The sequence below is a fragment of the Leptonychotes weddellii genome, chromosome 4 (genome assembly GCF_054177405.1).
Source record: "Leptonychotes weddellii isolate Sample4059 chromosome 4, ASM5417740v2, whole genome shotgun sequence".
NCBI lineage: Eukaryota > Metazoa > Chordata > Mammalia > Carnivora > Phocidae > Leptonychotes > Leptonychotes weddellii.
The window spans coordinates 57,138,545-57,151,061 of NC_138372.1; the positions used below are offsets into that span (position 1 = coordinate 57,138,545).

The 12,517-nt window shown below is 38.9% G+C and overlaps 1 protein-coding gene across 2 annotated transcripts in view; it reads right to left on the reverse strand.

The window, feature by feature from the left end:
• Window positions 1-12,517, reverse strand: part of SLC44A5 (solute carrier family 44 member 5) — a 342,614-nt gene that overhangs the window by 53,731 nt on the left and 276,366 nt on the right. For both annotated transcript variants that reach the window (XM_081818649.1, XM_081818650.1), the window contains one exon: window positions 4,624-4,708. In XM_081818649.1, coding sequence (XP_081674775.1) covers window positions 4,624-4,708 — 85 coding nt within the window. The remainder of the gene's footprint in view (window positions 1-4,623; window positions 4,709-12,517) is intronic.

Genomic DNA, 12,517 nt, shown 5'->3' on the forward strand with positions numbered 1-12,517 from the left:
AGTTTCATTCTTCTGCATGTGGCTGTCCAATTTTCCCAGCACCATTTATTGAAGAGACTGTCTTTTTTCCATTGCATGATTTTTCCTGCTCTGTCAAAGATTATTTGACCATAGAGTTGAGGGTCCATATCTGGGCTCTCTATTCTGTTCCATTGGTCTATATGTCTGTTTTTGTGCCAGTACCATGCTGTCTTGGTGATCACAGCTTTGTAATATAGCTTGAAATCGGGCAACGTGATGCCCCCAGCTTTGTTTTTCTTTTTCAACATTTCCTTGGTGATTCGGGGTCTTTTCTGATTCCATACAAATTTTAGGATTGTTTGTTCCAGCACTTTGAAAAATGTCATCGGAATTTTGGTCGGGATGGCACTGAAGATATAGATTGCTCTGGGTAGCATAGACATTTTAACAATGTTTATTCTTCCGATCCATGAGCATGGAATATTTTTCCATCTTTTTGTGTCTTCTTCAATTTCTTTCATGAGTGTTTTGTAGTTCCTAGAGTATAGATCCTTTACCACAAAGGGGCACTTTAAATGTAGTTCTTCATCATTATTTTTATATATTCAATTCATATAGGCTTAACATTCTAATACAAATCAGAATTTGGTGAGTAGAAGAGCTATACTGTAGGTTAAAAGATTACATTTGGTATGAAAAAAGCATGACTTAGTAAGTAATCTATGGTGTACTTAACATAAATGTAAATAACATGTGCATGGGTACGTAAAAAACAATGTACAAAGATATTTTTGTTTCATCATGGGAATGATGGGATTTGTACAGTGGAAAATTTCCTAGACTGGGAAGAGGAAGATATTAATTCACTCATTTATTCCTGCAACAAATATTTATTGATCACCTACTCTGAGCCTGTTCTAGGCACTGGAAACACAATAGTGAATAAAACAGATAAAAACCCTTGCCTTTAATCTGTTTACTTTCTAGTAGAGGCGAAATGGATAACAACAAGTAAAATTATTTGTTACAAGATGGTAAAAAATGCAATGGAGAAAAATAAGGCTAGAAAGGAGGTTAGAGGCTACAAAGTAGCTGAGTAGTATTCCAGTTTTACATGGGTAATCAAGGAAGGCCTCCCTAAAAAGGTAACATTTGAGGAAAGACGTGAAGACTATTGATCAAGCCTTAGTCATTTGGAGAAAGAGTACTCTAGGCAGAGAGAACAGCAAAGTCTAATGCTCTGAGACAGGAGCACTCCTGGATCCTTCAAAGACAAGAGATGGGTAATATAACCTGAGGGTAGTGAGTAGAGAAAGAGTAACAGCAAATGTAGTCAAAGTTGGACAGACAGTGAAGGATCCTGTAAAGCCACTGTTAAGACTTTGCTTTTAAACTCAGTAACTTGGGAAGCCATGGGGGCAAGGGCTGAACAAAGGAGAAACATAAATGTGACATATTTAATGGGATCACACTTGCTGCTGGGTAGAAAAGAGACTGTAAGGGGTAGAAATTAGGGCAAGGATAAAATCAGAGAGACCAGTCAGGAAGTCATTGAACTAATCTAGGAGAGAGACGATGGTTCTTTGGAAAAAGGAAGAGAAGGTGAAAAGTAGTTAGTCCAGGTATATTTTGAATGGAGACCAGAGGAATTAGCTGAAGATTCACACATGAGTACAAGAGAAAAAGAGAAATGAAGGATGATTCCATGTTATTTGTAGCTGACCTTAACTGAAAGAGGGAAGACTGCTGAGTTTGGAGAATAATTTTAAGGATGAAGTCAGAGGTTAGGAATTGAGTTTTGGAGATGTTAAATTTGAGATGCCAACTAAACATCCATGTAGACACATTGCATAGTTGGTTGCATATAAAGATGAGGAGTTCAGGGAGCAGACTTATCTGGAGGGCATATATAAATAAATTAAGGAAGGCAGCATGTAGATGATGTTAAAACCATAAGACTAGATGAGATCACCAAAAGAGTAAATGTAGATTTTGAAAAGGACTAAGCTTGGTATGGGAGGGAGATCCAACATTTACAAGGTGTTGGAAAGATGAAGAAAAACCAGCAAAGGAGAGTAACAAGGAGTAGCCAGAGAGTTGGGAGGAAACCTAAAAGAATGTTGTGCCCTAGAAGCCAAGTCAAGGAAGTGTTTTAAGGAGGAGGACTTGAATAAACGATGCTGTTAGATCAAATAAATGTGGAAATGAGAATTGGCCATTGGTTTAATAATATGGAGGTCCATGGTATCATTTGGAGAAAATTGGAGTAGGAGTAAAAGCCTGAATGAGAAGAGAGGATTTAGACACACTGAATACAGACTATTCTTCTGAGGACTTTTACAAAAAAGAGGTACAGAGAGATGAAGCAGTACCTGGAGGGCGGGGTGTGTTGGATCAAGGAGAGAATTTTTTGAGATAGAGGAAATAACAGCATGTTTGTATACTGATGGGGATTATTTAGTAGAGAAGGAAAAATGGTAATAAAAAAAAAAAACCCAGAAAATTCCTGGAATGATGTGCTTGAGTGTGTGAGAGAGATATAATGCACAAATGGATGGGCTGACCTTAGGAGCACAGGCAGTTCATCCACATTATGATAAGGAAAGGCTGAAGAAGTATATGAACATAAATGATGACAGGTAGGCAAGAGGATATTACTGTAGGAGCTTTTAAAAGTTGTCTTCTAAACACTTATATTTCTCAGTGAAATAGGAAGCAAAATCAGAGGCTGACAAAGAGATTGGGACAGAGTTCTTAGAGGCTTAAGAGGAAAAGATGTGGAATTGTTTTCTAGAAATGGTTTTCTAGCTAGGCTAGTGAATAGACAAGGGGTTTGTAGCGTGGTTGTGGGACAGCACTAAGGGCCCACTGAGATTAGTGGTTCTGAATCGGAAGAACTATTATGTAGGTTTTCTCCAACAACTCACAGCTGCCTGAGTTCAAGCATGGAATAGGCAGAAAGTTGCACTTAGCTAGGGATGAAGTTTTGCAGGAAGTACAACTACGTGGGATGGGGCAAAGGAATTGGGGGTTTATATAAGGGAGTGAATTTAAAGAGGGGTCATGAAATCTAAGTCAGAGAGGGAAATGAAAACATGATGGAACTGAGGGATACTGTGAAGGGGTTAACATTAGGGGTTTGTAGGTCCCGGTGAGATAGAATGATTGTAATTGGAATGTTAGAGGGATTGAGATGGGCAGACATTGGGATGTTTGAAATTGAGATTACGAGGGGTGGTAATTACTGGTATGACAAGGTCAAGGATTTGATCTTGGGAGTGGGTGACTGGGGTAGAAAACAAAGTCTTGTGGTAGAGGTAGTCACAGAATTAAGATGCCAATATCTCAAGTTGGCTTTAGTCTCAGCAGAAAATAAGATATCAAAAGTCTTTGAGAGAGATGAGGAAGAGAGCAAACAAGCAGATTTACAAACTAGATCAGAGAAGATCTTTGGGTGTGGTTTACTAGTACATGGAACAAAGAGGAAGCAAATAAGTTAGAAGCCTATTACATTTTTGAGGCAGTTGTGCTGCCAAAGAATTCATGACCTAATCTGAAAAGGTCTTTGACTGTTAAAATAATCTTTGAGGTGCTAAATTTGCACAACAGGAAGGGAGCTTCAAAGTTCTATGGCCCTCAAAAGAGCATATATCTCCAATGCTCAGCAATGATGTGGTCTGAGGCTAGCAGACAGGAAATAACCTCCCAGGTGGTTAAAGGACCATAGGCTGAAATGGGGAATACAATCCAGGTCGAATAAGAATGTTTTCCAGTGCCATGCACAGGAAACCCCTGTGCATTTATCACTCCTCCCTTTCTGAACTGGAGTTTGTATTCTAATAGTCCCAGCCTCATACCCCATTGTGCATTCAATGTAAAGACCTGATAAAGAGAGGATGTATCACCCAGAGATCCTTGGACTTTGGGTTAAAAATAGTACTATGGGGGATCCTGGGTTGTCTCCCTTGGGAAGAAGGGTATTCTGGAGGACAGAGGGATAGACTATAGAAGACCCAACTAACTGCCCATTGAAGTCTGTGCCTTATCCCACAATGGCACTGCTTTAGTCTTTCCTTCTTGCATCTAGGTGTGAACATATAAAAATAATATGCATGTTGTAGGAGTAGAAATGTAATGTGTGAACACTTCTAAACCAAGGCTTATAAGAGCAGAGATGCTTATTTATCTTTTGTCTCCTTCTGGCAAGTGAATGCAGATGACAAGAAGGACTTAAGACAGAGCCACCAGATGAAAGGATTTTGGAGAAGAGTTGCCCACTGACCAAAACCACCAGCCTTATACTGTCACATGACCAGAAATAAACTTTATTATGTTAAGTCACTGAAAAACTCGAGTTTATTAGTTATAGTAGCTAGCTTTGCTCTTCCTAATATGGATCTTGAGAAAAATACCACTTCTCAGGGTTGCAGTTTGTTCATTTTATAAAAATAGGTGGTTCAACAAAATCACTGAGAATCTTTAGTAATACCATAATGATTAATCCTGCTTCATTTTGATTGTATATGAACAAACATGAGCTCATACTTATGTCTTCCCATCTTCTATAAATTCATCATTAACCATACACACACAGAATTCAAATGGAATTGCTGATTCTTTTATCCAAGAATGTTCAAAATTGCAATGCATTTTTTGCCTTACCTGTGTGGTAGGGCACTGTAGGTTTACCACCACAGAGGGACTGGTACAGCTGAACAAGTTAAAGTAAAACAAAATGGTCTTGTTCCTGTTAAGAAAACAACATAAAATAATCTTTTTAGTGACTGTGGAAATAGGCCATATCATTTCAGACCCTGTACACTTTTAATATAATGACCTTTAAAATTTGGCTTCATTTTCCCTAGACGGCTACAATATAGTCCCCAACTCCTCTTTAAGCTGCCTAACATTCAAAGCTCCTTTTTGTAATAGTAAAAAACTGAAATAATTAAATTGTTCATCAACAGTGGATTGGTTAAAGAATTTTAGTCCACAAAGAAGACTATATTACCACTGAAAATAACGTTGAAGAAAATGTTTAATGGATGAATTCACAATACATTGATTTTAGGAAGCATGTTACTAAAGAGTATTAAAATATAATTAGATTTTAATTTTTCAAAAACAGGTAAGGCATATGCAGAAACAATATATATGAATGGTGGGATAATATGTTTAATTTTTGTACCTTTATGGATTTTCTAAAATAAATTTATTACTTTGGTAAACTAAAAAAAGATAAGTAAATTGAGTGATATCTTCTGTTTGAAATTGTGGTCAGTAGCATAGCAACAAGGCAGGTTGATACTATCACTAGCATTGAGTGAAGTATTACTCTGCCATTTAGCAGTCAATGATTCTCTTTTGAATCTCAATTTCATCTGTACAATGGGGATAATACCAGCCCCACTGACTTCACAGTGGTGTTGGGAGGACATAAGAGAATATGTAGTGAACTCAAGACATGTGGCTGTCCAACTTTAATATGTATCTCTAAAATTTGGGAGCGTTTGTTGAAAATTGTGATTCCTGACTCCTTCTCTACCCTTATGAGCCCAAATTTCAGGATATGGGGCCCAGGAATTCACATTTTATCCCTATTCTCCCCAGATTTATCTATTTACTTTTATATAAATTCCACTAGCCAACATATAGTATATCATTAGTTTCAGATGTAGAGTTCAATAATTCATCAGTGGTGTGTAACACCCAGTGCTCATCACATCACCTAGTTACCCCATGCCCCCACCTACCTCCCCTCCAGCAACCCTCAGTTTGTTTCCTATAGTTAAGAGTCTCTCATGGTTTGTCTCTCTATCTGATTACTTCCCATTCAGTTTTCCCTCCCTTCTCCTATGATTCTCTATGCAGTTTATATTCCACATATGAATGAAACCATATCATTGTATTTCTGACTTATTTCACTTAGCATAATACCCTCCAGTTCCATCCATGTCGATGTAAATGCTAAGTATTCATCCTTTCTGATGGCTGAGTAATGCTCCATTGTGTATATACACCACATCTTCTTTATCCATTCATCTGTGGATATCTCAACTCTTTCCATAGTTAGGCTATTGTGGACACTGCTGCTATAAACATTGAGGTGCAGGTGCCCCTTCAGATCATTTGTAACTTTGGGGTAAATAACTAGTAGTTCAATTGCTGGGTCATAGGGTAGGTCTATTTTCAACATTTTGAGGAACCTCCGTACTGTTTTCCAGAGTGGCTGCACCAGCTTGCATTTCCACCAACAGTGTAGGAGGGTTACCCTTTCTCCACATCCTCACCAACATCTGTTGTTTACTGTCTTGTTAATTCTAGCCATTCTGACTGGTGTGAGGTGGTATCTCATTGTGCTTTTGTGTTTCCCTGATGCCAAGTGATGTTGAGCATTTTTTCATGTCTGTTGACCATCTGTATGTCTTCTTTGGAGAAATGTCTGTTCGTGTCTTCTGCCCATTTCTTGATAGATTATTTGTTCTTTGGGTGTTGAGCTTGATAAGTTCTTTATAGATCTTGGATACTAGCCCTTTATCTGATGTTATTTGTAAATATCTATATTAATTAATATTAATGTAGTGTATCACATTGATTGATTTGCGGATGTTGAACCACACTTGCAACCCAGGAATAAATCCCATTGGTCATGGTGAATAATCCTTTTAATGTACTGTTGGATCCTATGGGCTAGTATCTTGGTGAGAATTTTGGCATCCATGTTTATCAGGGATATTGGTCTGTAATTCTCCTTTTTGATGGGGTTTGTCTGGTTTTGGGATTAAGGTAATGCTGGCTTCATAGAAAGAGTTTGGAAGTTTTCCTTCCATGTATATTTTTTGAAACAGCTTCAGAAGAATAGGAATTAATTCTTCTTTAAATATTTGGTAGAATTCCCCTGGAAAGCCATCTAACCCTGGACTCTTGTTTGTTGGGAGATTTTTGATTACGGCTTCAATTTCCTTGCTGGTTATGGGTCTGCTCAGGTTTTCTATTTCTTCCGGTTTCAGTTTTGGTAGTTTATAAGTTTCCAGGAATGTATCCATTTCTTCCAGATCGCCTAATTTGTTGCCATATAGTTGCTCATAACATGTTCTTATGACTGTATTTCCTTGGTGTTGGCTGTGTTCTCTCCTCTTTTATTCATGGTTTTATTAATTTGGGTCTTTTTTTCTTTTTGATCAGTCTGGCTAGGGGTTTACTGATCTTATTAATTCTTTCAAAAAACCAGTTTCTAGTTTCGTTGATCTGTTCTGTTTTTTCATTTCTATTTAGTTGATATCTGCTCTAATCCTTATGATTTCTGGTCTCCTGCTTGGTTTAGGCTCTATTTGCTGTTCTTTCTCCATGTCCTTTAAGTGTAAGGTTAGTTTGTGTATTTAAGACTTTTCTAGTTTCTTGAGAAAGGCTTGTATTGCTATGTACTTCCCTCTTAGGACTGCCTTTGCTGTATCCCAAGGGTTTTGAACAGTGTGTTTTAATTTTCATTTGTTCCCATGAATTTTTTAAAATTTCTCTTTAATTTCCTGGTTCAATTCATTGTTTAGTAGGATACTTTTTAGCTTCCATGTATTTGAGTTCCTTCCAAATTCCCTCTTGTGATTGAATTTAAGTTTCAAAGCACTGTGGTCTGAAAATATGAAGGGAATAATCCCAATCTTTTGGTACCAGTTGAGTCCTGACTTGTGACCCAGGATGTGATCTATTCTGGAGAATGTTCCATGTGCACTCAAGAGTATTCTGTTGTTTTAGGATGGAATGCTCTGTATATATCTGTGAAGCCCATCTGGTCCAGTGTGTCATCCAAAGCCCTTGTTTCCTTGTTGATCTTCTGCTTAGATGATCTATCCATGCTGTGAGTGGGGTGTTAAAATCCTCTACTATTATTGTATTATTATCAATGTGTTTAATTTTGTTATTAATTGGTTTATATATTTTGCTGCTCCTAAGTTGGCACATAAATATTTATAATTGTTAGATCTACTTTTTGGATAGACCCTTTAAGTATGATATAGTGTCCCTCTTCATCCCTTACTACAGTCTTTGGTTTAAAATCTAATTTGTCTAATATGAGGATTGCTACCCCAGCTTTCTTTTGATGTCTATAAGCATAATAAATGGTTCTCCAGAGCGCCTGGGTGGCTCAGTTGTTTAAGCGACTGCCTTCGGCTCAGGTCATGATCCTGGAGTCCCGGGATCGAGTCCCGCATTGGGCTCCCTGCTCGGCGGGGAGTCTGCTTCTCCCTCTGACTCTCCCCCTCTCATGCTCTCCCTCTATCACTATCTCTCTCAATAAATAAATAAAAATCTTTAAAAAAAAAAATAGAAAAATAAATGGTTCTCCACCCCTTCACTTTCAGTCTGGAGGTGTCTTTGGGTCTAAAATGAGCCTCTTGTGGACAGCATATCAAAGGATCTTGCTTTTTTATCCAATCTGATACCGTGTCTTTTGATTAGAGCATTTAGCCCATTTACATTCAGAGTAACTACTGAAAGATATGAATTCAGTGCCATTGTATTACCTGTAAAATCACTGTTTCTGTTTATTGTCTCTGTTCCTTTACTGGTCTATGTTACTTGTGAGCTCTCTTTGCTTACAAGATCCTCTTTAATATTTCTTGCAGGGCTGGTTTAATGTTCACAAGTTCTCTTAGTTTCTGTTTGCCCTAGAAGTTCTTTATCTCTCCTTCCATTCTGAATGATAGCCTTGCTGGATAAAGTATTCTTGGTCCCATGTTTTTCTCATTTAGCACCCTGAACATATCATGCCAGCCCTTTCTGGCCTGCCTGGTCTCGGTGGATAGGTCTGCTGCCAGTCTAATGTTTCTACCCGTATAAGTTTAAGGACCTCTTGTCTCAAGCTGCTTTCAGGATTTTCTCTTTATCTCTGAAATTTGCAAGCTTCACTATTATATGTCGGGGTGTTGATCGATATTTAATGATTTTGAGAGGGGTTCTCTGTGCCTCCTGGACTTGATGCCTATTTCCTTCCCTAGATTAGGGATATTCTCAGCTATAATTTGCTCAAATATACCTTCTACCCCTATCTTTCTTCTCCCTCTGGAACCCCAATAATTCTAATCTTGTTTTGCTTTATACTATCACTGATCTCTCGAATCCTCCCCTCATGGTCCAATAATTGTTTCTCTCTCTTTTGCTCAGTTTCTTTATTCTCCATAATTTTATCTTCTGTATCACTTATTCTCTCTTCTGCCTCATTTATCCTAGCAGTAAGAGCCTCTATTATTGATTGTATCTCAGCAATAACCTTTTTTATTTCAACCTGATTAAGTCTTAGTTCTTTTATTTCTCCAGAAAGGGAATCTCTTGTGTCTTCTATGCTTTTTTCAAGCCCAGCTAGTATTGTTATACTAATTATTCTTAATTCTAGCTCTGAAATTTTACCAATATCCATATTTATTAAGTCTATCATTGTGATTACTGGCTTTTGTTCTTTTTTTCTGGGAATTTGTCCTTCTGGTCATTTTGTCCAGAGAAGAATAGATGAACAAGAGAACAAAAAAAGAAAAAAAAAATGAACCATGACCCCAGCAAAATATACACTAGGCAAATCAGAAGAAATCAGAAACCAAAAAAGAAAAAAAAGGGGGGGGGGATAGAATATAACCAAACAGGTAGACAGAACAGGGTGATACATTTCGTCCTGGATGTATTTTTGTCTGTTTGTTAGAAGACACTTGATCCCAAAATTGTAAAGAAAGAAAAACTTATATACAAAAATAAAACTGAATACAGTGAAAGGAAGCCAAAAATGAAGAATATAGCTATAAAATGTAAAAATGAAAATTAAAAAAAGACTTAGAGTTGATAACAGAAGCTAGTTGAAAAGGGAAAAAAAAGAAAATTTAAAATTGAAAGACTAAAGAATCATGAGAAAAAACCCTCAAATTCTATATACTATTTTCCCCTAGTGCAGGAGTTTTTCAGTTCTGTGTGATCCATAAACTTGGTATTCACCTGATGTTCCTCCTGATCTTCTACGGGAGGAGCCTGCTGTGCTGATTCTCAGGTGTCTTTGCCTGGGCAGACTTGCACCACCCCTTGCCAGCTCAGTCTAAGCTGCTTCGGGTTACTCTAAGGGGATTTTGTTCCCTGAAGGCTTTTCATGCCACTTTAGAGGATGAAAAAAATAAAATAAAAATGGCGGCACCCTGATCTCCAGCCCCAGAGCTGAATGATTGCGACCCCCACCTCTTCAGTGCACCCTCAGGGAAAAGCAGGCAATCACTTTCCTGTGAGCCAAATTCCACAGACTCATGCAGTGCACATCTTCCTGGGGCGGGGCGGGGTGGGGGCTGGGAGTCTCACCACGGCCCTGCTGCTTTCTGGGGAGCTGTTGCTCGATCCTGTGTGCACCACACAGCTCCTCCCATGGGAAGGAGCAGGGTTTCACAGCAGTTTTGCTGCTTGCTGGGCCCCTGCTTCAAGAGCAGTCATCTGATCATGCTGCAGTTTGAGCTTTATGTCAACACCTAGCTGAGAGCCTATTCTGAGGCTTGCTAATTGTAGCTGGCTTCCCTGCTCCAATGCTTGGGAACTCTGCTGCATGGAGGCACCCCCATTCTCCCCCGTTCGGGGATCCGGAGACCATACTGTCCCACCTAGCTTTCTGCCCCACTTCATCACCTGAACACCTTTCAGGCAGAGATGTCACTCACCCGAGAAGACTTCTAAAAGTTCCACTTTTATGCTCTGCTGCTATATCACTTTCCAGTTGCCGGTTTATGGAGGCTCCCTCCCCCGAAGTTCATCTTCCAATATAATGCCTCAGATTCACTTCTCTGCACCTCCACACTTCTCCTTGCAGAAAGTGGCCAATTTTCTATTTGTAGAATTGCAGCCATTCTTTTCTTAGATTGCAGGTTGAGTTTGCAGGTGTTCAGAATGATTTGATAGATATCTAGCTGAATTCAAGGGACCAGATGAAACAAGGGCCCCTATTCTTTCACCATTTTCCATCCACTTCCTCCCCAGTAGATTTAGATACAGGTGGCTTATAAACCATACTTTGAGAGAACACAGCCCTAAACATTCAAGCATTTGTTAAGTCCCCAATTAATTAATGTGACTACATACATAGAAGAATGTATAGTAGACTGTTAACTCAGAATCGCCAAGTAGGATCCAAATGTAAAAATAAAGAAAGCCCTCCACAAAAAAAAAAAAAAAATTCTGGCTAGATTCTTGCATCATTTCTACCCTCTTCCTGCCCCGGAATGGGTGAATTTTTTTTCCCAACTCCAAATTGCAGAGGGCTCTGAGATAATCTCTCATACAGACTGAGGGTACCTGTAGGAAGGGCAGACCAGCATTTCATTTTCAAATGTACATCTCTTCTGTGGCAGACTTATTCATCAACCCTCTGTGCCCATTTTAGAAGTGAGAAATGAAACCCAAAATGACCACAGAGGGTTATAAAAGCCAATGGCATAGAAGGAGGACAGCCCTGAAGCAGCGTCTTATGGGAGGATGAAGAATCAAGTAAATGGGCTTGCTCATCTGACACCAAGAGACTGGTAGTGAGTCACCAGGGATGGAGCTGAAGGGGTTTGGAGGGTGGCAAGCCAAAGCTGATCTCTCAAATCAAAGGATTATTTAGTAAGGACTTCCCCCAGAGAATCTTCTCTTGTACACCATGAGAGAGCCAGCTTTTGGATGCTTACCCCAAAGAGGGTATTGATATCTAGTTAATCATGTCTCAGCTGCAGTAGTAATAAGCACATGGGACTAGGGCAATGGCCAGACACTCCTCCTTCTTCCATCCCTCACAACACAAAGAAACAGCCAGAACCAAAAGAGAGGGAAGAGAAGGGAAAGGACGGACCAGGCCCTCTCTTCCTCTCTCAGTTCCCTTGCAGAGTTCAAACTTGAGCTGGGGGATTGGAAGAAATGAGATTCAAATTTTAAATTGGACTACACTAAACTCTATAACAATAGAAAGGGTCTGGAAAAATACAGAATCTACCTGAGATGTTCAAGTGAGAAGAAGATAGACTTGCATGAACTCTGTTAAAGCCAATGATATGGGAAAAATAAACCCATTTCATGTTTGTAATCCTATCAAGTTCAGATGGCTCAAGAATATGGTCATCGACTTATACACAGTATGCACATAGCTACTTCATGATTCCCAAGAGCCAGCTTTGCTCTTTCACCAAACAGCCCTATCATCTACACAGTCTTGTGGTACACGTGATTCGAATTTGTACCTATGCAAATGAATATATTATTGCATGTCATGAATCGTTGGAGTTCCTTGGGAGTAGTGTGAATGGTAAATCATTAAATGTCAAGAGTCCCCCATAGGTAAAATTGATTTATAAACTGCAAATGATACATAAACTCAAGTTATTCACCCGATTATGCTATTGTCAAGGGTAAGGTTTATACCTTCTTCACCTTTATATCCCACTTTTCCAACACTTATCCTAGTACTTGGCCCATTCTAGATTTTTATTAAATGTTGCAGAATGAATGAGAACAATTCCAGAGTAAGTTGTTGTTGTTGTTTAATCTTAGAATCCTCCTTAGGGGC